Raw genomic sequence first — 26,387 nt, forward strand, 5'->3', positions numbered from 1 at the left:
ATGAAATTTCAGAAAGACCCCCTTATTAGTTTCTGAGAAATAGCGATAACAAACTTCAATTGTCAAAATCCAAGATGGCTGCCTGTCGGCCATGTTGTTTTCCGATTAGTCTCAAAATTCAATGTGCATAACTAGTCACTGAGAGGAACCTACATATGAAATTTCAGAAAGACCCCCTTATTAGTTTCTGAGAAATAGCGATAACAAACTTCAATTGTCAAAATCCAAGATGGCTGCCTGTCGGCCATGTTGTTTTCAGATTGGTCTCAAAATGCAATATGCATAACTAGGCACCAAGGGAAAAGTACATCTGAAATTTCAGAAAGATCCCCTCATTAGTTTCTGAGAAATAGCGATAACAAACTTCAATTGTCAAAATCCAAGATGGCTGCCTGTCGGCCATGTTTTTTTCAGATTGGTCTCAAAATGCAATATGCATAACAAGGCACCAAGGGGAACCTACATATGAAATTTCAGAAAGATCCCCTCATTAGTTTCTGAGAAATAGCGATAACAACCTTCAATTGTCAAAATCCAAGATGGCTGCCTGTCGGCCATGTTTTTTTCAGATTGGTCTCAAAATGCAATATGCATAACAAGGCACCAAGGGGAACCTAAATATGAAATTTGAGAAAGATCCCTTCTGTACTTTCTGAGAAATAGCGATAACAAGAATTGTTTACGGACGGACGGACGGACGGACCACGGACCACGGACGCAGGGCGATTTGAATAGCCCACCATCTGATGATGGTGGGCTAAAAATGCTGATATCAACTAGTCACCCATTTCATTCACAATTAGTCTGATAACCTGCGAGCCAATCCAACACTTCTAATTCTGATGTAGCAAGTTAATTCTTTTAGAGTGGACAACGCTACTATTATTAATCAGCACAGGAGATATATGAAGGATGTTTTTACTATCAAAGAATAATGAAACTGGGGTGGTGTTCTGCATCTTTATGAGGTAACCAACTAACCATGGAGTTTGATATCAAAACACAAGATAACAATAGTGAGGAAAGAAAGGAAAAATTATGGGGCAGAAGATACATTTTGATCTTTTCAGTTTCTGTTAATTAGAAGATGCAGAAAAAAAATCCCCGATTCATCAGGGGCCTGCTTTGTATTGTACTGTATTTTGACTTTGATGATGCTACTTTGTTTACATGTGTATGACAATAAGTCATTCAATAACGCTGTCTTGCTCATAATCTGTCATATTTTATGTATAATTGGTTTGGTTTTATTTGTTTAACGTCCTATCAACAGCGAAGGTCATTTAAGGACGGCCTGGCGGCTGTGGTGAGTGCGTATGTGTATTTTGGGAGGCAGCGGTATATGGCGCGGGAAGGATGTCATTATACATAATTAAATATTTTTGCCAAAGCAAATTGGCGTTATCATATATTCAATTTATGTGTGAAGATGTAAAATTTTCAAAATAGCACAATGTATGATTGTTTAAAATTAAAGCATTTTTTCTGCGCAGACATACCGATATCATTTGAAGTAATGCGCGTTGAACAAGTACCGGATATACTCGATTGTTCAGAAGAGTATCAGCTCTTAAATTATAAATGTCGTCTTGATAGTAGGAGAAAATTATTCCAAGGACAATTCTTGCGAAACAGATTCCATGTCAAACCGGTCAGATCAGAGTCGCTAACTTGCCAGATGATGTTCAACTTCACGGAGGCTCGGTTTTGGGTTTTATGTGTTTAACATCCTATCAATAGCCAAGGTCATTTAAGGATGGCCTCCCGTGCTTGCGACATGCATGCGTGTGATAAGTCCCTTTTTAGAAATTAAATATCTCTTATCTCAATGATAGAATTGGTCTTTTTTTGGACATCTGTTGTACATTAAGTTTTTCCGCAATCTTACCTTCACCTTCATCGCTGTAGGCAAAACTAAATTTCTGGTGTAAAGGTACACACTTTCGGAAAATCCGAAAATATAACATTCGGAACCAATTTCTTTATTTTAGGTGTTAAAACAATGCCCTGCAGGTAGGGCGTAAGCATTGTACCTGCTGCCCCAATTGCATGATCGTAGGAGGCGACTAAATTTGGGATCTTGTCTTTTCTTTCTGAACAACTTTATTCTTCCTAACTTGAAAATGCCTCACTTTTGGCCTTTAGTTAATCGTTCGTCGCTGTGAGGAAGGCTTTGGGTTCTTTCCCCTAGCCGAGACATACCAGAGTCTTTAAAAATAGCTGTCAATAGGACGTTAAACAAAATAAACCAAACCAGACTTTGAAAATGGTAGTTGCTGCTCCTGCTTTGCGCTCAGCATACAAGGAGTGGGACGACTGGTTCGCCCGTTGTCAGTATAATGTGACCGGGTGGGGTGTCCTGCTGGGTGTCTTCGGCAGTATGCTTCAGTGAGGTAGCACTATAAATCGGCAAAAGTTCCGGCCTATCACAAGGGGACTTAACACGAACATACCGCAGCCTCCCAAGACACGCATACGCACTCGACGCACGCACGGGAGGCCGTCCTTAAATGACCTTAGATGTTAATAGGACGTTAAACAAAATAAACCAAACCAAACTCCCAGGACACACATACGCACTCGCCACACGCATGCATGTCGCACGCACGGGAGGCTGTCCTTAAATGACCTTCGCTGTTGATAGGACGCTAAACAAAATAAACCAAACCAAATTGTTGAGTTCTATTGCGTTCGAGGATGCTAGAAGCTTCTCCAAACATCCCAGAAGGAAGCTGGTCTTTAAGCTGCCTTTCTACAACTTTAGTTAAACTTGTACAAATACATTTTAAATTTTTCGTAATATCTGGCAGAATCTTACATGTCGCTAAAACATTTGTATAACCAGTTGAACTGTGTGGAAAATTTTCAAAACTTGGTGCCATGTCGTCTTGTAACAAGGCATCTGGTGCTTCAAACCATATTTTAAGTTTTTGGTGTAAAGGGCCAATGTATTTATATAAATCTAAATAATGTTCACTGCTATTTATCAAATCTCAAAATGGATCTGCAACGACGACAGACAGAAGAGCCAGAGCAGCAACCTGTGACAATACCTCAGATGATGACATATCTAGTAAAACAGATTGCAATTTCATTTTTGGTGACTCCGTGTAATTACTTAAAAAATCCTTAATATCCGAAGCATGGTGATGGACAGCCACAGCACCAGTAAATATATTATTGAATCGATTTCCGCGATAATTAATTATTTTACTGCTTTTATTGTTGATGGCCATGTACGCTAGCCATTGCTGACGACATCCATTTTTTTCATCTCATCTGGGCCAAAAAAAATTCAGAAGCTGTTCTGATAAGTCGAACAGCTGGAGGTTCCGAAGAGTTACTGAATCTCGTAATTTAGCATTTGCATCCCTACCAATATGATTGTGTTTTATACCTTCAAGACATGTAACAATTTCATTATGGAATCCCAACAACACATGCGCTGAACAATAAAAGAAATTTAACCGTGTAATTTCATTTTCACTTTCACAATTTGTAGATAATTGCTCAGTTCTCCATTCATCTAAAATCTTATTTGCCTTTTTCATAACACTTGATATGTCTGACATCATAGCTGCCAAGGACGAAAATATTGAATTGACGGATGAATGTATCATTTCTGCAGGCTCTGTAATAAAGTCTTTGAATACGTTTGCAACAGTTTGACTATCTTTACGTGCAACTGCCTTAAATCCAAACACCAGCGTTGAATCTTTAGTGTGAATTCCGGCATTAAGTACTTTTTTTCCATCCCTCCCTGTTCCATCGGTAAAAATATCATAATTATTTGCTGAACTCAAAACCTCACTAACATGCTGTTTAGCGACAACATGGCTTTCATCACATATGTTTTGAATTGTTCTTGAAGGAACATGACACTCTGCATGAAATATCGAATCACTTACAGATTTTATTACATTTGATATTTTGTTTGTTGGTATATCCATCCCATGTAACTCCATAACACATGACCTGACATGATCAGTATATCTATTAGTATAATTTTACTTTGTTGGCATATCTTTATTTTCTTCCTCAAAAGTATTCAGTTGGTCAGTTAGTTTTGATAATTGTTTATTCAGTGATATTATTTGTTGATTTTTATTTTCAAGCTCTACTCCTTGTTTCATTCAATTTTTGTTTTTTCGATGTCTTTGGTTTGGTTTGGTTTGATTTATTTTGTTTAACGTCCTATTAACAGCTAAGGTCATTTAAGGACGGCCTCCCGTGCGTGCGACATGCATGCGTGTGGTGAGTGCGTATGTGTGTTTTGGGAGGCTGCGGTATGTTCGTGTTAAGTCTCCTTGTGATAGGCCGGAACTTTTGCCGATTTATAGTGCTACCTCACTGAAGCATACTGCCGAAGACAACCAGCAGCACACCCCACCCGGTCACATTATACTGACAACGGGCGAACCAGTCGTTCCACTCCAAATACGCTGAGCGCTAAGCAGGAGTAGCAACTACCATTTTTAAAGACTCTTGTATGTCTCGGCCAGGGGACAGAACCCAAAGCCTTCCTCACAGGGGCGAACGCTCAACTAAAGGCCAAAAGTGAGGCATTGTCAAGGGAGACATTAGGAAGAAGAAAGTTGTTAAGAAGAGAAAAGATAAGATCCCAAATTTAGTCGCCTCTTACGATCATGCATTGGGGGCAGCAGGTACAATTCTTACGCCCTACCTGCAGGGCAGTTTTTCGATGACAAGTACAACATTTTATTAGCCTGTGTATGAGCCTTTTCTCTTGATTAAATTCGCAAATCATTAAGTGTTTTATCATACAGGTCATACATGTTCCATGAATAAAAACAATTGTTATGCAGCACGTATATATAAAAGCGACCATCTTATATCATAGTTTCAATTTTTAGCCCACCATCATCAGATGGTGGGCTATTCAAATCGCCCTGCGTCCGTGGTCCGTCGTCCGTCCCTCCGTCCCTCCGTCCGTAAACAATTCTTGTTATCGCTATTTCTCAGAAAGTACTGAAGGGATCTTTCTCAAATTTCATATGTAGGTTCCCCTTTGTGCCTAGTTATGCATATTGCGTTTTGAGACCAATCGGAAAACAACATGGCCGACAGGCAGCCATCTTGGATTTTGACAATTGAAGATTGTTATCGCTATTTCTGAGAAAGTACTGAAGGGATCTTTCTGAAATTTCATATGTAGGTTCCCCTTGGTGCCTAGTTATGCATATTGCGATTTGAGACCAATCGGAAAACAACATGGCCGACAGCCAGCCATCTTGGATTTTGACAATTGAAGATTGTTATCGCTATTTCTGAGAAAGTACTGAAGGGATCTTTCTCAAATTTCATATGAAGGTTCCCCTTGGTGCCTAGTTATGCATATTGCGTTTTGAAACCAATCGGAAAACAACATGGCCGACAGGCAGCCATCTTGGATTTTGACAATTGAAGATTGTTATCGCTATTTCTGAGAAAGTACTGAAGGGATCTTTCTCAAATTTCATATGAAGGTTCCCCTTGGTGCCTAGTTATGCATATTGCGTTTTGAGACCAATCGGAAAACAACATGGCCGACAGGCAGCCATCTTGGATTTTGACAATTGAAGATTGTTATCGCTATTTCTGAGAAAGTACTGAATGGATCTTTCTCAAATTTCATAAGTAGGTTCCCCTTGGTCCCTTGTATTGCATTTTTGGACCAGTCTGTCCTGAAAACAACCTGGCAAACAAACAGCCATTATCGTTAAATCTCAAATTTCTTATATAGCTAGGATTCCCTTGTTTGAAAAGTACTGGAAGGATGTCTCAATTTGCACAGATTAGTAAAATGAAGGGAAAAGTAGAGAAAAGATCAATCTGACATGGAACCTATGAAGATCATTCAATGGTGGGCGCCAAGATCCCTCTGGGATCTCTTGTTTCGTGTATCTTTTCGTATAACTAGTTATTCCGTAATATTTATAACCCTATCGTTAGCCGTGCGGTTTACATCGCACAGTTGTGCGGTTTGTATCGCACATTTGTGCGCACGATGTTTTTGGAGCGTTGTGCGATCACACAACTGTATAAAAACGATCGATCAAAGTATTTCAACAGCAATCTCGAATCGAAAGTCACAAGATACAAGAAAACGAAAACTACCGTTGAAAAATACGAATCGTCGGCATGCATTTGTTTTATGTCTCTAGAGAAAACGAAAGTGGGCTCATTTAACGCAATGGCATTGAAAAGCGCAACACGCGGTCCGCCAATGAAAAATGACGCACGCGACGCGCCGGTAATGAGGTAAGAAATCGAAGAGCGATATCAGCGGTGCCCTAAATGTGTTTAATGGGTTTTTTTTAATTTTTGTCTTTGTTAATGCTTGCAAACAACATCTGGCAACCACGACAACAACAAAAAATGTCCCTTAATAAAACATATTACGTATTAAAAGGCATTTTATTTCCACTTTTATTTCATATAACGTTGTATCCGATAACAAAATGGCAGGTTGCGGTGTACCTATTGTCAGTATTATGTGACCGGGTGGGGTGTCCTGCTGGTTGTCTTCTGCAGTATGCTTCAGTGAGGTAGCTCTATAAATCGGCAAAAGTTCCGGCCTATCACATGGAGACTTAACACGAACATGCTGCGGCCTCCCAAAACACACATACGCACGCACGGGAGACCATCCTTAAATGGACCCCCCCCCCCCCCCCCCCCCACACACACACACACACACACACATTTTTAATGCATATCATCATACAGGAGTTAATTGCTTTTTACAAAAAAAAAAAAAAAAAAAAACACCCAATGACCAGGCAGTGTCTGTGGTCTGCTACCTTAAATGAACATAACTGTTGATAGGACAATAAACCAAACCAAATTATTTGAGTCAAGTCTGTAGAAATAACCTAATAACTGCAAGGGTGGCGGCAGCTTCATATAGTAAAGAATGATCAAGATATTTTTTGGAGATAATATGAAGCTTTGTGGCGCTTTTTTAAGGCCGCACCTTCACTCAAAAAACTAGTCTTTGGAAATTTTTTATTTTATTGAAAATTTTAAGAAAAAACTTCATATTTAAAAATAAAATACTTCGGCCACCTTCATAAAAGTGAGCCAGTTTTCCGCCATTACCTTGTTGTGTTGTTTTGTTAGATTAGTTTTTGATTGAACAGAGCTTGCTGCTTTTAGGTGGCTTTTACTTACGAAGAAGTGGAAAAATAAAGAGTCTATGTAATAGACGATTTTTTACACGATTCGTATTTCCCGCGTTCGATGATATTATTTAATATTTGATTGGCTGATCATGTCACGTGATTTGGTTTGAGCGATGAGTCTGCGCACAAGCCATTTCAGGCTGACAGAAAAAAAATTTCAGACGCCATTTTAATTCGATCAAAACATTTGTTTTTTCCCACCCTACCCATCCCAGTGATTGGTGTTTGTTTGAACATGAAGTTGTGCACTTATGATTGTCATGTACACCTTTTTCTATGTGTTTAGTAAACAACAATATTAATAATTGTCATGTATCTCTCTTATGTCAGTTGTGTTCTCTTATGTCAGTTGTGTTCTTAAGTAATTTGTTTTATGATTAATAGTTGCGGCGCTTTTTTAAGGCCGCACCTTCACTCAAAAAACTAGTCTTTGGAAAGTATTTAATTTTATTGAAAATTTTAAGAAAAAACTTCATATTTAAAAATAAAATACTTCGGCCACCTTCATAAAGGTGAGCCAGTTTTCCGCCATTACCTTGTTGTGTTGTTTTGTTAGATTAGTTTTTGATTGAACAGAGCTTGCTGCTTTTAGGTGGCTTTTACTTACGAAGAAGTGGAAAAACTATGTATCCACATCGTTGACTATATCGACGATAGCTTGGGCAAATGTTGTAGGAGAATAATTGCGAGCACAGATGAAACATCGTCAATTTGTTGATACTGTTTTCTATTCATGTTTTCCAAGGTTTACCCCTGTTGGGCTACTGTTCCTGATAGCTGCGGTTGTAGTGCAGATAGAAAGGCCGATGGAAGCCCTCCAGGAGTTTGCTGTCTTTATACCTACAGTACTGGTTTGCTTCCTGTTACATGGCTTTGTTACCATTCCGACTATGTATTTCTTAGTGACAAGAAAAAATCCGTTTGTATTTATGAAGAACATGTCAAGGGCTCTTGTGACTGCTTTTGGATCGTCCTCAAGGTAAAAATAATGTGGTATCATTACAAAGCTTCTTATCGCACCTCGGATATGGTTGGTCGCATTATATTGATTACAATTATAACAAACACCTTTCTGTATTTTTCATATAAGATAATCCTGAAATGGTTGGATTTATCTATGTCTCGTCTCTAAACGCCAGTTGAAAAAAATCTGACGTTGGGTACTATTTTAAAACGTTTTTGCACGATTTCGGCAGACAACCTATGTAGAAATTGACAGGAAAAGATTGGTGTAAAGAAGCAAATGTAACAATGATTCTGCAAATCTTATCGCATGTTTTACATCGCTTTTGCACCATTTTTTGACAGATGTTTCTCTTATGAGTTAAATTTTTATGTACATAAATACGCTTATGATTTTTCCGTTGACGTTTACAATTTATGATTTTCTTTTTATTGAGAATAAATTACATTCTTAAGCTGTTTCCAAAAAATCCTCGCTACCTCTAACAATAGCAAATAATTGCTTGGGTTGTATGTACTTACAAAAGAGATAATACTACAGGAACAGTTTTTTTCTATGTGTGCAACTGAATTTGTCCTTCTTTCTTAGCTCTTTCTATCCCGTGGTCTACAATTTCACGCGGATAATGCGATTGTGTAGATAATGGATTAAGTTCTCCAAGCGTTAACTTTCGAGTGTTTTATCACCGACAAACGATATCAAGAGAAAGTTAGACTTAATGGAATATTAAGTTTCTAGAAACGACAGTTTCACTGAACTTCACTCCGTAGTATATTGTATACCAGGGGAGGTAATATATATTTTCCGATAAAAAACGTCATTTTTTCGGACTGCCTAAATTTTAAAATATCTAGAAATCTGATAGATATGAAGATTTTCCGCTTGCATTTGGTCTATTTTTTCAACATTTCTATAAAAGAATTCCCTCTAGATAGCCCTTATTTACCTGATTCTCAATAATATTTGGATGTATTTTCAACTTTAATTTTACGGCTTTCAAACCGATTTCTGTAGCGATGTTAGTATATACACTGACCACATCAAACGGAATTAATTTACTCCTGGCGAACTTCTTTTGGTTGCCTTGTTAAAAAATCAAAATAACCTAACAGAACTAGGTTCTTTAAGCAAAGGGGCTTAGAAATATTATTTAAAAATTGGGTCACACTATTTGGACCAAAGAAGATCAGTCTGAATTTTGAGAAATTAGCAAGATAATCTTTTTCTTCCTCATGAAGTTTATCACCTTCTCTACTGATCAAATTGAATATTTGTTTTTGTAGGTTTGAACATTATAACATTCTTCATTAGATAGCATTTCCTTTACATTCAGTATCCATAATGACAACAGCGCCACCCTTATCGCCTTCCTTTATGATGATTGATTTGTCTTTAGCTTAAGTGTCTTGTGCTTTTCTTTGATAAGACAAAATACAACTCTTATTATCCCCCGCGAAACGCGTTTGCGGGGGATATTAATATGGGCTCCGTCCGTCCGTGTGTCCGTCCGAGATTCTTTTCCGGGCTATAACTCCATAACCGTTCAAGCAATCTCCCTTGAAAAACTCCTCATACATTTAGACGGATTATAATTTGATTTTCCTCACTAGTGGTATGTTTTCTGAAAGGATGCCGTTTTTCGAAAAATACCAAATCGAATATTGTCTACAAAATCGTTATTGATTGATATTACATAATATACATGTATTTGTGTTTTATATTCTTGGGGGCGGGGAAAAACCTTTTTGATGGAAATATGTCATTTTTCGGTTAATATGCGTTGATGACATATTAATCAATTATCGAAGAACCATTGGCGTTTGAGTCAATGATTCCTGTCCTTCCCTTCGCACTTTATTTTACGGTGGCTCTTCTCTTAAAAAGACTGGAGTCTGGAAAGATCCACCAACATATTATGTAGTGTCATCTTTTGTGACTGGAAGTGATACTGGCGATTACTTCTTCCTTGGTCTCAGTACCCTGGTGTTCTGGTCTTTTTGGTTGGTGTTTTAATTTTCCTCGATTTGTCATTCATAGTAATCGGGAGATTTATGCCATGGTGACGGGTGTTCTGATTGAATCGGAATGCAGTCCTGGGTTTCTTTGTTCCGGCTGTTCGGTATCCTTACTTTTCAGTTTGTTATTTTTGTCGCATTGGTGTTGGATTTCTTACAGAAACCAAATAATCTCGATATCTGACTACATAATTTCTTCACTTCATTCTTTCTTCTCCCTTATGATAACAGAACGATCCTCTTCCAATCCCATTTTGAAATAACTGCATTTGCATCAGACAGTTCAAAATGTCCCTTTTCGCATGTTATTTTGATCACATTCCGAATGTTTTTATCAAAATTTAGATACCTAATCTTCTCGCTCTATTCGTCAGCAATTTAATATTGACCTCTGTCTGTAAAAGGGCAGTGTTGGTTATGATCTTCGTGTCTTCCTCCGCCTACTGAGGAAAGTCCTTGAATCGGAATTTCCTAGGTATTACGGGTACTTTCTGACCGAAATAAGCGGCATATATCGCTGCTGTATTGATGTTCTTAATGTTGTCAAAATATGCCTGCTTCCTTTGGTTTAGGTTTGTTTTCCACAACGATAAAATTTTATTTTTTAGTTTCAGTGCGCTTCGGATGATGAATAATTTGTCTGGTGTGATAAGATCATCTGTTGGAGTATAAACTTTAATATCTGTTTGCTGATCTTGCTTTAAGTTCCCCTCTTCGGCTTTACAACTTGATAATTGTATTAACATGTCATTAATATCACTGATCGTTCCGTCGACTGTTGACGGTTTCTTCACGATATTTTGCACTATAGGATCAATTTCATTTGAATTTATATTGCAGACTATTTTCCTAGTCACAAACAGAGTAAAGTTACAATTTTTTGTGAAATCCAAATAGTAAATCAGGGCAATAAATCAAGACCCAACCACTCCTACAATTCAAATAAGAGGGGTTGTTGGTGGTAAGGCGGGAAATGATATATCTACATCAATACACCGATTTTATTTTTACGTTGTATAATTATTTTATAATATCGCTTGAATGTTCGTACAAAGTAAATCGTTTGTGGTGCGTCATAGCTATCAAGGTGATGTTCATAATTTGGTTTTATTCATTAGTTTCAATCTGTAGCTGAATAGCATATCCAGTGACATTTTAACAAGCCTATAAATCATTCCATTGGTGAAATTTTAGAAACGTATCTGGACAATTGTTAGTATGCATTATACATAACAACGTTTCAGTATATCGTGACCTGACGAGGTATCCTGCTAGGTGTCTTCAGCCGTATGCTTCAGTGAGATAGCACTATAAAAATTGGATTCATTTCCTCGCTATCACAAGGAGACAAACACGAACATAGTGCAGAATCTCAAAACACACACAACCTTCAACGAGCATGCGTCTCGCACACACGGGGACATTGTTAATTAAGCAAAACATAAAATGCACGTTTCCTGCATGAACATGAACAGCTCGTGTGGATCACATATGTTGCACAAAACAGTCAGGCCAATATGCTCTATGAGATGGAATCGCGCATTAATTTTAAAACATTTGATCGGATATACATGATAAAAACATACATATTGATTCCGTTTTAACGTTGAAATTCAAATGGCAGATGTGAATAATATCGCACAAATATAGCACATCAAGAAGTATTCAACACTTTTAAATAAAATACTATTGACAGCCGCCATTTGTATATCAGGTGGCAAAAGTTCCGGCCTATCACAAGGGGACTTAACACGAACATACCGCAGCCTCCCAAAACACACATACGCACTCACCACACGCATGCATGTTGCACGCACGAGAGGCCGTCCTTAAATGACCTTAGCTGTTAATAGGACGTTAAACAAAATAAACCAAACCAAACCAAGTGCTCTATTAAAAAAGACATACTTGGTCAAATAAATGATGCATACTAAGAAGTAGCAAGTTATTTCTGTGAAATTTTGCGAAAGTTATACTGTTTCTAACCGTTTTTAGCTCACCTGCCCGAAGGGCAAGTGAGCTTATGCCGTGGCGCGGCGTCCGTCGTCCGTCCGTCCGTCCGGCGTCAACTTTTCCATTCAAGCAACTTCCTCTCAATAACCAAGAGTCCCAGGGAGTTGATATTGGGTCTGTAGCATTCTGGGGTGAAGGGCTACTAAGTTTGTTCAAATGAATGACATTGACCTTCATTCAAGGTCACGGGAGTCAAAAAGGCTAAAATCTTTAAAAGACTTCTTCTCAATAACCAAGAGTCCCAGAAACCTAATATTTGGCCTGTAGCATGCTGAGGTGAAGGGCTCTCAAGTTTGTTCAAATGAATGACCTTGACCTTCATTTAAGGTCACAGGAGTCAAAAAGGCTACGCACGGGAAGCCGTCCTTAAATGACCTTAGCTGTTAATAGGACGTTAAACAAAATAAACCAAACCAAACCAAACAATCTTTAAACGACTTCTTTTCAATAACCAAGAGTCCCAGGGAGTTGATATTGGGTCTGTAGTATGCTGGGGTGAAGGGCTACAAAGTTTGTTCAAATGAATGACCTGACTCACATTCAAGGTCATGTCGATCAAGTATGCCTAAATCTTTAAATGACTTCTAGTGAATAGCCAAAGTGCCGAGAGACATTCAGGATCCTTATATGAAAAGATCACTGCATCATTGCAGGTTAGCGATTCGGGCCCATTGGGCTCTTGTTCTATTTTGCACTCGCATAATGACGACGGTGAGGCAAATAATTGGAATTTCTTATAGCCAGGGAACAGGACCCACAATCTTCCTCATATAGCGTACTACAAGGTTAAAAGTGAGGCAGGGCGTCAGGGGAAACCTTAGGAAGAAAAACTTTGTGGGAAAAAAAATCCCGAAATTGTCCATCTTTTTGCAAATGATGTAACTTGAGCAGAAGGTACAATTCCCACGCTATACATATAAGGCAAAATGATGTAGTTTGTATTTGCGATACCAAACCGTTGATGCAGTTATCTACATTTTTGATAACTCAATATTAGGCATTTTTTGAAATATTAAATAAATGCCAACAAGTTCCTTCAATTAATGAACACCCATAGACCGTCGTAAAAATGTTAATAATTTATTTGCATCTTGCCGGCCTCGGCGATCATTTCTGTTGGTGTCAATTCTAGCGCGGCTGCTCTCCCCTTCACAATGGACTGTCTGATAAGGAAGAACAGGATTGACGAACGTGTTGTCAACTTCATCGCCCCGATAGGGGCAACGATCAACATGGACGGGACTGCACTGTATATACCGATGCTGACAATTTTTATTTCCCATCGACTTGGACTAACCCTGGATGCTGCACGTTATATTATTATTGGGTAAGTAAGTCTATGTCTAACATGCATTTTGAAATGTATTGTTTTTTTCTGAAAAAGAAACGACTGCAGATAAAGTTGGTAAAAAACAATGTTATATTTAAAAACTAGCCGAGTGCTGTTTGAGGAATATTTCTGTTACGGGTTTGATATGTATCTATTTCTGTATTGGCTGTTTGGTATCAGTATAAAAGTACGTTGAGATATCCAATTTAAAGTGACTAGTGAGTAGAAAAAAATCGTTAACAATAAAAACCTTATGGAGTAATATGTATTTATTGCATTTTTCGCAATGAAATACATGGTGAAAATATGCTAATCATAATAAAACATTTGCTTAGCAAGCATTACTTTAACATACGGCTACTGTATACCTGGTAATTTTCGCCCCCGTTTAATTTTCGCCATTTTCGCCCTTTGATGATGGGGCGAATTTAAGATGACGGCGAAAATTCCAAGCTCAATTGCAGGATTTTCAAGTTATCGTACATAGGCTACTTGTAGTCGGATCCAAAACATACCCTCGTACTTTCCAAGTGTGTTATATCCTATACAATTACAGGCAACACGTGTTATATATTTACACTTAGTTTATAAAATAGGTAATTGTTTTATTCCAATCTGTGCATGTGAAATAAAATCTAGATCTAAATATAGGCCTTGTAAATTTGCGATATCACGTGGAGTTAAATCGAAAATATCGGCTAAGACAGCGTACTAGGTTTAGTATATTTCATTTTAAACAAAAGCTTTAAATACTAAGTAACTTTTAAAATCCAAACATGTTTTAAAATTATGCACACAAATAGGTCTCTGCCATTGTGAAGGCTGATTGTATGACTTCACCGTCGCTTGTGGCTTCAATCAATGACAAATGAACAAAAGAAAACACTGGTCAGTAGCTATAGACTTGTAATTAGTCACGGCACGGTGAACTTACCACTCATCGCGTTTGCTTAAAATCGACCATGCATACCTAATACTATTTGAATCAATATAGGCTTAAGTAAATCTGAACACAGGTAAACGTTGTAAATTTCACACCTGATTACATTTCACACCTCAGCGAGATATGCGAAGAAAAGAAAATTGGGGAACTCGATAAATCCCGAGTGTTCCGAGTGCAATTGCATCGAGAATTCCGAACGGAATTTTCCGATTGTGAACGAGGAAAATACATTTCTTAAAAGTAGTTCAGGGCGAAATTAAAACGGGGCGAATATCTTTTGTGTTGCTCAAGGGCGAAAATAACCTGGGGCGAAAAACACCAGGTATACAGTATATCCCGACAGTGATTGAATATAACGCACATCCCGTAATCTTTGCTCTAAGATTTGTTTGGTGTTTATCTCCAGTGTCCGTCCGCAAACGGCTTCAAAAGGTAAACTAAGACGACCTACAATTCACAACCAGAAACATCGTACTTCACCATTACTGATAGCTATGTTGCCGATGACGTCGTTACGAGACATCCGTGTGCCATACGGGGAACTATATTATCCAGCGGAATAGTATAATAATAGGCCAAGACAAATCGACATATTTATAAACCGTAAATGTGAGATTCTCCTTTCCGCTTGATGAAATATAGCCGGTAATCATCAAGGAATAGGAAACTTCCTGTATATACAACTTCATATGCATTTATATTTTACAATGCGATTTCTTAACTTCAAAAGACTCCAACATGTATTTAACTGAATATATTCTGAATGAAAAGAATTACTACTTTGAACTTGATCATCATTGTTAGGGGATATTTGAGAGTCCAAGAATAAGGCTCGCTGTGTCAAAATTCATGTTGATCGTAGGTGTGGTCTCTCGAAACCCGTATCGGGATTTTCTTCCCTGTCTTTTATTTAAGGGACATTAAAGATACCACAATATATACTCTGTCCCATTGTAAGACTTGGGATATTAAATCTTGCCATTTTTTTCCTGACTAATAGGTCTTTCTTTGCTTTTGTTTTTTTACTCTATTTGCCTCCTTGACTCCCCTTTTCATATGAATCTGACAGTTGCGAGGACATTAAATCCCCTAAAACAAAAACTAGAATGCAGAGAAGAAATATCATAATAATTATATTTGAAAATAAAAACATTTAAAACACTAACTCAACATAAAAGTAAACTTACTGTCTGCTGTTTCTTTATGTCAGATTATCAGCTATTGGTGTGTCTGTTGGAGCAGCGGCTATTCCTGGCTCAGGACTAATGTATATGACAGTGGCAGCAATGGCAGTCGGACTTCCTGTGGAGCAAGTCATTCTAACTGCCCCATTTGAATGGATTATGTGAGTAACGTGTGTTTATTGTTGATATGCGATTGCTTCATTTAAGAAATTGACGATTGTGTTTATAATTCAATTTCTACTCGCGTGCACAAAAAGTCTCCGGTATCTCTTCACCATACATTGAGTAAAAAAATGATTTTAATCATTAAAAAAATATTCAATTTAGCATACAGAAGTTTTTGCGACAGCTGAAGCTAAATCTGTAAATATTTCTAATAACAATTTAATATAAATGAATGTTAACACGTAATTGTATTATTTCTTGCATGCAGAGAACGATTTAGGACAGCGATCAACGTTTCTGGAGATTCCTTTGGAGCTGGCATCGTCAACCATTTAAGTTATTCCATGTTGACTAGCGAAGAAGTAGAATTGCAACATACATTAACAAGTAAAGAGGAGGCCGCCGAAAGCAACAGTTTAGTTTGATATTGATATTTTAATATTTTTTTGCACTATTTACAGGGAAACAGGGTTTATAAAAACTGTGTTCGTTTGCGGATATGCATTTTTATGTCTTGTTTAATACATTTTATGCTCACCACTTAGCCCTGATGATCTTTTTGATGTAATGATAAGCTTCAGAATATAATAAGAATAATATTAGCTAGCGATATTTGAATACATTATGTATGTAAATACATTGAATAAATAAGGTTTAAATACTAGTTTAGTGAGATTCAGATGTTGATTTTTGGTACCGTTTCAATGATTACAAGTCATTGGCAACAGTCAGGTCATGTTTCAGTTGTTACGGTGTATTAATCAAAATTTAAATGAATGGCTTGCGTACAGTAACTTATGATGCACAGTATCTTATGACATGTTCCTGTGATATTTATTTTATAGACAGCATACAAAATGTATACAAACATGCAGCGAGAAAAGTCTATGCTGTGAGTTAAGTGTTAGTTTACGGAGCTTTACATTATATATTTATAGCATGTCAAGTATGAACTAGGTATATTTATGGCACATGATTTACAAATAATTACCCACATAATTGAACTCGTAATTTGCAACAGATCATACTCATAAGGACAAACGATCATTTGAGATAATGTTGTATTGTTTGGCCCGCCCTGCCCCGCCATATTCATAAGCCTTCTCCGCTCCTACACGGGTTTCTACAGATTCAAGATACATCTGCATTGCATTACCATATACCTTAATGGAATGGTCATATTAAATCAAAAACGGGCAGAGCTCTGACTATCATGGTCTGTATTATTTTATTCGAAAGCTGATCATGTAAATAGTTGTGTCCATACACCACATGGACTGATTTGTTAATATAAATGCACAATTCACTAATATTGTTATACGTGGAAAAATGACTTAATTTATGTTTTTCTACTCTTGTTCGCAGTAGTAATTTACATATTATAGCTTGGTTTTAGGATACCACAGTTTGACCATAAAACCCAAGAATTCACACAGCATTGCTATCAATGCTAGATATGTACAGTAGTTTTATCAACTATCACTGGATGTAAAATTGCAAAACATTGTTAGGGTACTTTAAGAGTCTTACTACTTTAACATGCCACTTCCCGAGACTCTTGACGTCTGCAGCATTAGCCCAAACTCAATCGACACTGACCTAAGTGTTACTAGCTTACAGGAACAGTTACGATTACCTGGAGAGAAAAAATGGGAAGAGGAGTTGGTTCAAACTGATGAACATTATGATAACAACGGGCAAACTACATAATGGGGGATGTAATTGATGGTATCCAAATGGATATTGATACAGAAAATATTAAGGTTGATAAAGATGGTAAAACCGGAAAACCTGCGACATATGCAAAGCTGATACAATTTGAGGCAGACCAAATCGACAAAACACAACTTTGCATCAGATAACTCAAAGGTAAGGGAACGGTGGGGAAACTACGTCTTTAATGACCACAGCTAATGATAGGAAATTACACAATACAAAACCCATAACAGTACATAAGCAATGACAAGACAAATCGTCTGCTAATTCGAAACCAATAAGATTTACTTGATTGTGTTTTGAAAAAAAAACAAAAATAAAAACAAAAAACCTATCGGTTTGATGTTAGAAGGGGCAACAATCTAAACGCTCTATATTCCGATGTTGATCATTTTCATATTTCATCGACTTGGATTAAGGTCGGACCATGTGCGCACAAATACACGACGTTATATCATAATCGGGAAAGTTTTGGATATATCAACAAGAATCTGTTTTGTGTGACAAAGATAGCCCGTTAAGTAAACAAACAATGTTTTTTTTCCTTTATTATAACCTGATTTTAAGAGGGACAGTTTGTTATTTTTGAAGTGAGTGAATTTACATCAATAGTCGTACATGTATTGACATGTAAGTGCTATAAAGTTATCCGCGTCCGATCCGATCTCATGTTGGGGTGTTAGCGATAAAAGTATCCGTAGGAGCAGCGGGTATTCCTAGAGCAGGTTTGATGTTTATGACGGTGGCTGCCATTGCAGTTGGACTTCCTGTAGACCAGATCCTTATCACTGCTCTGTTTGATTGGATTTTGTAAGCATAGGCTTTTCACATCGTGCACTCGTTTTTATTGATATAGAGTTAAAGTAATATGTCTTTTACACAATGGTATTCTCTGCCGTGAAACCTTATTGCAGAAATTGATAATTTATTCACCGTTATCTTCTATTAGTCAGTTTATATACTAGTTACAAAAACTTGCTCAGGAATAAAGCATGCACTTTTTCCACGTCCAAGATAATAAAAATATAAACTATCATTTGGAAATTGATGAACAAATATATATTAAAGTAACAAATGCCATTATTCAAAATTACTTTTGATTTTGTCAATGCAGTACACAATATCGGACAATGAAACATTTCTCTAGATATTCCTTTGTAGCTAGCATCGTCGATTAATACACAGTTCCGACCTGTCAATCAAACAAAACTAATAGACCAATCAAAACTCGCGACGTCATTTGGCCCGAGACCAATATTTAAACGCCGCCATATTGTCCCACAAACATTAGGAAGTTGAGTTGTGGGAACAACATGGTTCTGCGGTGTGCATGGGGAACATGCAACGCAGATGAAAGATACCATGATAGACTGGACGGGTGGCGATTCATTCTTTTCCCGAAGCCCAAATCTAATTTTGATAAGTGCTTACGGTGGATCAGGGCGTGTGGCAGGCCTCATGATCAGCTTAACGTGCAGCGTTTCAACAAACACAAAGCTGTTTGTTCAAAGGTACGATTCTACCTTATTATCGTTTTTACCTAATCTTACAATGTCTATTAAATTCAATTCTATCATTGCTAAAGTTAAATGTTGTTTAAAATATAATAAACACTAAATGTATGACGTAACTGAAGTCCCTATAGGCCTACTTTGAAATATGTATATGTAACTTGGCTATAAATAACTCTCGTTCAGGCCGTTGTAAATATTGCGTCACTCATGAGAACCGGTACCGGCCTAAAATTTCCTGCTGGGACATATTAAAATCATGTGGTTCTACTCAGCTTTTCCACTGAAATTCGTGGTAATAGGACCGATCTTGCCTTTAACTTAATTTGATATGCGTTCACGTTCTTTTGTATTAACAGCATTTTGTTGGTCGGAATGGGCCGACAGCAAATTATCCAGATCCTGTTCAGGCTGACGGTTCTGTAAGCACGCCAGCTAGAAAACCTAGAAAAAGGCGGGTTTCCAACATAGAAGGGCCTCACAGTAAAAAAAGGATTCCCTTAAGTGATAACACTGAAAAGTGAGTTGATAGATATTTTTTATTTAATAATCCACAATGTCATATGATCTTTTGTTCATGGTATTTTAAACAATGTGGAAAATCAAGTATATAATTAGTTATATAGCAATCAATATTCATTAACCATTTAATGGTTATAAATTACTGGTAGTGAAATTCATATTCATTATAATTATATAATTTCAATTTACACATTTACAATAACTTGAATAAGTTCACACAATAAAAGAAAATAGACACATCCAGATTTAAATTCAAATTAATAAATCAAACAACACTTTGTGTTTCTTTTACTTTTCAGAGAAAATTGTTCAAATGCAGAACAGAATGAAAATATTGAAGAGGAGTCATGCAATACTTCATCTTTTGGCACTCGGACAGCTCATACATGTAAGTAGTACACTTCAACTGTATATAAAGGTGATGTACATACATGACAATATAATAGGACAGTAATATGGGTGGCCAGCTGGGCTACCAGTAATTCAAGTTTAACTGGCGCAGCTTATATTCAGGTCACTTTTGGCACACAGGCACCTGTTAAAGTCCATCCCTGAAAAATGTGTGTACATGAAACTAGGTTTTATTACATTTTCAAACTCTCCAGGTATGGTAATCCATAGTCTCTATAAAAAGTTGATAATTTTTCCAACATAGACTGCATATATGGAATGTCTGGCAAAATTTGTTCCACATGCAAATCTTTTTGTGTGAATACAACAAAATTACAAAATTCACACCCAGTTATCATTAGTTGACCCTGTATCTGTGAAAAGTATATGTGGTTTCTTTTCAAAGAAATTGTGTCATTTTTTTCCAAACAAAACCCTTTTATATCATCACATGCCTGACTGATACTTAGGTTCCGTGCTGAAAATGGACATTTAATTTCCATAATTCCAGAATTTTTATTCATACCAGTACAAACTTTTCCATCTGGAGAGTCACCTAAAATGTGAATGCTTTATTGATGACAAATCCACATTCATGTACATGATGTGATGGGTATATTTGAAGGTATTTTGATTTAGCTGAATCTTCATGTTTTTTACCATAATCTAATGCTTCTGCATATTTTATGTTCCTGTTGAAAATGTCAGCTAAGAAGGCAGGTGTTGGTTTTGCTTTTCTCTTTAAAATTCTGCCAAAGTTGGAAGATGTCAGTCTAGTTTTTCTTTCATTCAACCACTTTTGAGACATGGACTGTGTTCTAGTTTCACACTCAATTTGTTCAAGCTCTGACTGTTCCAAGTTAGCATTCATCCACAAAAAATTCCTGTGGTAGTTGAACTGGGGAGGGCCTGTGCACTGTCGTATCACCACAACCTTGAGAAGTTGATTTCTCTACAACTTTCAAATTCATTGTCTGAAATGCATAAACACTATACCATAATATTAAGTCATTACTAAACCGACGCAGATATATACATGTATAGAGAGAGAGAGGGGGGGGCTGACTGGAATTTAAAATTATACAAAAAAAAACAACCAAAAACAATGCTGTTTTCTTGGATTTCTAGGCTCGGACCACACTTGGAAAATATTCTGAAGGTTGGACCCCCCCTCATTGGAAAAAAAACCTGAATCCGCGCGTGCTGAAAACATAGTATTTTTTTTAAATCAAATATTCATATTCATATTGCACTGTTTACTTGTTAAGTAATAGTGTCATATTATTATTTTGTATTAATGTCACATTCGTTATTATTTAACAGGGGTTTCACCTATGGATGTTCTCGCTCTAACAGCTGAACTTCATCAGTTGCGGTCAAAAGTTGAAAGACAGGAATCAACTATACATGATTTAAAAGAAGAGAAAGCCACTGCAACAGTGTTTGGTGTTACAGAAGTGTTAAAAAACAAGAACAAATCAAAAACTTGTTCAGATATTACACTGGTATAACACATGAACGTTTTCTGGGTTTGTTGAACTTTCTTGTTCCTCCCATGTTTACTTTGAATTATGAGGCAGGTCGCTCGGATATTAAGGATATGTCAAATGAAGACTGTCTGTTTCTAACATTGTGCCGTCTCCGCCATAATTTTGGTCTTAAAGACTTAGCCATGAGATTTGGACTCAAATTACAGTCAGCTGGCGTAGTGTTCAATACATGGATTGATCATATGTACTTTAAACTGGGTCAGTTGTCTATATGGCCTCACAGGGACACGATTATTGCCAACATGCCAACATGCCAACAGACTTCAATAAAGACTTTCCCACTACATTGGTGATTATTGACGGTACAGAGCTTAAAACACAAACGCCATGTGCTCTCGGCCTACAGAGTCAGCTATACAGCGACTACAAATCAAGCACAACCCTGAAAGGGCTTATTGGTTGTGACCCAAGTGGATCAGTCATATTTGTGTCCGAATTACATTCTGGGTCAATATCAGACTAGGCCATTACAGAAGACAGTGGTTTTTATAAATTGATAAACACTTTGAAATCCAATGGCTTCATGTTAGACGGTGATGGTGTAATGGCAGATTAAGGGTTCACCATTGAAAATGAGCTTAAAAATCTTGGACTGCGTCTCAATATTCCACCCTTTGCAAAGAGTGGTAGTCAAATGTCAGCCTCAGAAATTCAGGAAACACAAAAAATTGCGAAACATCGGGTTCACATTGAACGAATCATAGCCAAAGTGAAAACATTTAAGATTGTCTCACACCAAGTACCAACTAGTCATTTTCCAAAAATTAACAAAATCTGGTCTTTGTGTTGTTACCTTACTCTTTTCCAGGATGTTTTTGTGAAAGATAAAGATAATCAATAGATGTCTTGTTAGATTTATATGTTTCAGGGTTCTTTGTTGAGTATATATGGTTAGCATTATGAAATGCCTGTAGATACAGACTGCAATTCAAAATAGAACATTTAATTTGACATGTATGTACATGTATTTAAAAAAAAAATTACCTGATATGACAGTATTGATCCAATTTGAACATCTCCAAAAATTGTGCTAACTTTTGGAATTTTATTGCTGTCACTCGCGAGATACTGTAGTGGCGTTCCATTCAAAGATGATAAGTGTTTTAAGTCGTCTTTTGTGATATCTGGAATCCTGGGGAAAAACAGTAAAGACTTGTGTATTGTGTATTGTTTAGCAATTGAGATAAATTTATTGATTGTGAAATTTATAATAAATTCATCACTTAATTATTGACCATCGATTAAAGATTTTCTTTTTTATTTAAACCAAAAGAGACTAAGGAAGGATTCGAACCTACATATAGAGGTGAGAAACTGTGATCATCTGAGCCAACCCTGCTGATTCATGATTTACAAAAATTACATACAATTTACAAGCAGGCCTTGTATACATACACCCCTCCCCTCCCTTTCTGCAAAGAAAAAAATATGCAGTGGATTGTTTTACTTAATAAACATCTCTTTACTGGGGAAATGTACTGTACCTATAATTTTGATCCACTTGACAAAGGACTGCCTTCCTCTTTCTAGTCTCGGTTGGTCTGGCTACAATTACATGGTTTATTGGAAGAGGCTTGAGTAACCCAACGATATGTGAGCAATGTCCATTCATACTGGAAAAAAAACCCTCTCTCTCTCTCTCTCTCTCTCTCTCTCTCTCTCTCTCTGGAGTTTCACTGTCAACTTAAGATTCCTTCCAGTTTCACAATGACGACTCTGGTGAATATGTTACACTATCTCACTATGTTTTACACAAGAACTTCCAGTGAGGGTTGAGGGATCCGGAAAACAATGAGCATGACAAACTAATGTACGCCAAAGGGTCTGACGCATGTCCTGTAAAAATGTTGAAACTTCTAATAGCAAAAACCGATCCCGCTGCAACTAGTCTTTTCAATCAGTACAACAAAAAAGCTGTGGAAAACAAGTCACTTCCCATTTGGTATACAACTAAATCACTCGCAAAGAGAACGTTCTCGAACATGCTTCCCGACATTTGTAAAGCTGACGGTGTACAAAAATCCTACACCTCACACTGTTTACGTGCTTCGATAGTTCAGTTTGTAAGTGACGAGGGGTAGTCGGCAAGACATATCATGTTCATGTCGTCTCATAGAAATGAATCCTCCTTGAGATCGTACACTAGATATGTGTCAACAGCACAAAAGAAATCCCTCAGTAGTACAGTCTTTTATGACACAACATGAGGTGGTTCACTCTCTCCGGCCAGTACACGAGGTTGTTGAAACGGTTTCTGACTTCGACACTGCTCCTCGCGTCTCACAGATTGTTGATTCAACTAATGCCTTCTCCGATGTTACATACAATAGCAAATATTAATCCCAAGCACTGTCTCAACTACAAATCAAATTTCACTTCAAAATACCCCAGGTTTCTTTGCAAGTTCCACATTCAATTCGTGCATATTTAACTTCCTCAGCTAAACATGGCGGCCAACCGCATCACTTTTGTTTTCCGCGTATATGACGTCAAGCGATTTCTCAGTTGACAAGGGAAATGGTTTTGCTATAGTTCATCAATTAAAGTGTATTTTGTATATATATAACGACAAATATGCTATTAAACGGACGTTCTTCCACGAACTTTTTTTCCCAGCTGATTTTGTAGTCATATGACATTAAAAAAGGCGGTTGTTTTCCTTTTTTTTCAAAATTGACGAAGATTGTAATGTAAATATAGGCAATGAACAGTGGTTTTAATATTGTTATAGTCGATATGGCAGCAAGATGTATGGTGGGACAAATATAACATAGCAACCCTAACGGGTTCCCATGCTACATTTGCCCACCATACATCTTGCTGCAATTATTTTCTTTAACTAGTAAAAACTTTTTCATAAAACACTCATAATCTAGCAAAACTCTGCAGTGTTTTCAATATGAATACTATCACAGTTATAACAATTTCCGTGATATGAAAACAAATAAGTAATCACATACAACAGGTTTCCATAAATCACATACAACAGGTTTCCATAAATCAGTTCCTTCCTTTAAAATTTTGAATCCCTACCCAAAAGGATGCTACCAGTCAAATACGAGCTGTTTCAGGGGGGGGGGGGGGGGGTCAGCCTCACCATTTGAGCAATATCCTTTGCTTGGTTTCAGAAAAGAAGTCGCTTATATCAATATAGCCCAATTGACCACATTTTGCCCCGCCCCTCAGGCCCCTTGGAGGTCAGCACCATCATTTGTACAATTTTGAATCCCCACCCCATAGTGATGCTTCCAGGCAAATATTAGCGATATCCATTGCTCGGTTTCAGAGAAGAAGTCGTTAATATCAATATAGCTATATTGACCCATATTGGCCTTGCCCCTCAGGCCCCCAGGGGATCAGCCCCACCATTTGTACAATTTTTAATCCCAACCCCATAGTGATGCTACCAGGCAAATATGAGCGATATCCATTGCTCGGTTTCAGAGAAGTCGTTAATATCAATATAGCTATATTGACCCATTTTGGCCCTGCCCCTCAGACCCCTGAGGGGTCAGCCCCACCATTTGTACAATTTTGAGTCCCGAGCCCATAGAGATGCTTCTGACTAAATTTGGTCGAATTCTGATCTGTGGTTATGAAGAAGAAGTCAATTGTCGACGGACGGACGGACGGACGACGGACGCTACGGTATGGCATAAGCTGACCTTGGTCCTTCGGACCAGGTGAGCTAAAAAGGTACTGTAAAAGTGGAAGTGTTCGCGGCAATTTAAATCTCCGCGAAAATATCCACACGCGAATATAACTCGGGAAAGTATTGGCACGCGAATATTTCCACCAAATAAACTAAATACGCTAAAATCCATTTGAGCAATATCCTTTGCTTGGTTTCAGAAAAGAAGTCGCTTATATCAATATAGCCCAATTGACCACATTTTGCCCCGCCCCTCAGGCCCCTTGGAGGTCAGCACCATCATTTGTACAATTTTGAATCCCCACCCCATAGTGATGCTTCCAGGCAAATATTAGCGATATCCATTGCTCGGTTTCAGAGAAGAAGTCGTTAATATCAATATAGCTATATTGACCCATATTGGCCTTGCCCCTCAGGCCCCCAGGGGATCAGCCCCACCATTTGTACAATTTTTAATCCCAACCCCATAGTGATGCTACCAGGCAAATATGAGCGATATCCATTGCTCGGTTTCAGAGAAGTCGTTAATATCAATATAGCTATATTGACCCATTTTGGCCCTGCCCCTCAGACCCCTGAGGGGTCAGCCCCACCATTTGTACAATTTTGAGTCCCGAGCCCATAGAGATGCTTCTGACTAAATTTGGTCGAATTCTGATCTGTGGTTATGAAGAAGAAGTCAATTGTCGACGGACGGACGGACGGACGACGGACGCTACGGTATGGCATAAGCTGACCTTGGTCCTTCGGACCAGGTGAGCTAAAAAGGTACTGTAAAAGTGGAAGTGTTCGCGGCAATTTAAATCTCCGCGAAAATATCCACACGCGAATATAACTCGGGAAAGTATTGGCACGCGAATATTTCCACCAAATAAACTAAATACGCTAAAATCCATTTGAGCAATATCCTTTGCTTGGTTTCAGAAAAGAAGTCGCTTATATCAATATAGCCCAATTGACCACATTTTGCCCCGCCCCTCAGGCCCCTTGGAGGTCAGCACCATCATTTGTACAATTTTGAATCCCCACCCCATAGTGATGCTTCCAGGCAAATATTAGCGATATCCATTGCTCGGTTTCAGAGAAGAAGTCGTTAATATCAATATAGCTATATTGACCCATATTGGCCTTGCCCCTCAGGCCCCCAGGGGATCAGCCCCACCATTTGTACAATTTTGAATCCCAACCCCATAGTGATGCTACCAGGCAAATATGAGCGATATCCATTGCTCGGTTTCAGAGAAGTCG

General features: G+C 37.7%; 1 protein-coding gene and 1 long non-coding RNA gene across 4 annotated transcripts in view; both read left to right on the forward strand.

Annotated features, from left to right (window-relative positions):
* Positions 1 to 16,465, forward strand: part of LOC117325344 (excitatory amino acid transporter 3-like) — a 37,941-nt gene extending 21,476 nt beyond the window's left edge. For 2 of the 3 annotated variants that reach the window (XM_033881490.1, XM_033881491.1), the window contains exons 6-9: positions 7,930 to 8,163; positions 13,309 to 13,503; positions 15,660 to 15,794; positions 16,067 to 16,465. In XM_033881490.1, coding sequence (XP_033737381.1) covers positions 7,930 to 8,163; positions 13,309 to 13,503; positions 15,660 to 15,794; positions 16,067 to 16,223 — 721 coding nt within the window. In that variant the 3' untranslated portion in view covers positions 16,224 to 16,465. The remainder of the gene's footprint in view (positions 1 to 7,929; positions 8,164 to 13,308; positions 13,504 to 15,659; positions 15,795 to 16,066) is intronic. The other variant, XM_033881492.1, reaches the window with a different exon arrangement.
* Positions 16,466 to 19,089: 2,624 nt separating this feature from the next.
* Positions 19,090 to 22,697, forward strand: LOC117324796. The gene is made up of 3 exons (XR_004532059.1): positions 19,090 to 19,545; positions 19,847 to 19,935; positions 21,261 to 22,697. It is a non-coding gene; the product is annotated as an uncharacterized LOC117324796 (long non-coding RNA).
* The last annotated feature ends 3,690 nt before the right edge of the window (positions 22,698 to 26,387 follow it).

This window comes from Pecten maximus, chromosome 4 (assembly GCF_902652985.1).
Source record: "Pecten maximus chromosome 4, xPecMax1.1, whole genome shotgun sequence".
NCBI classification, from domain to species: domain Eukaryota; kingdom Metazoa; phylum Mollusca; class Bivalvia; order Pectinida; family Pectinidae; genus Pecten; species Pecten maximus.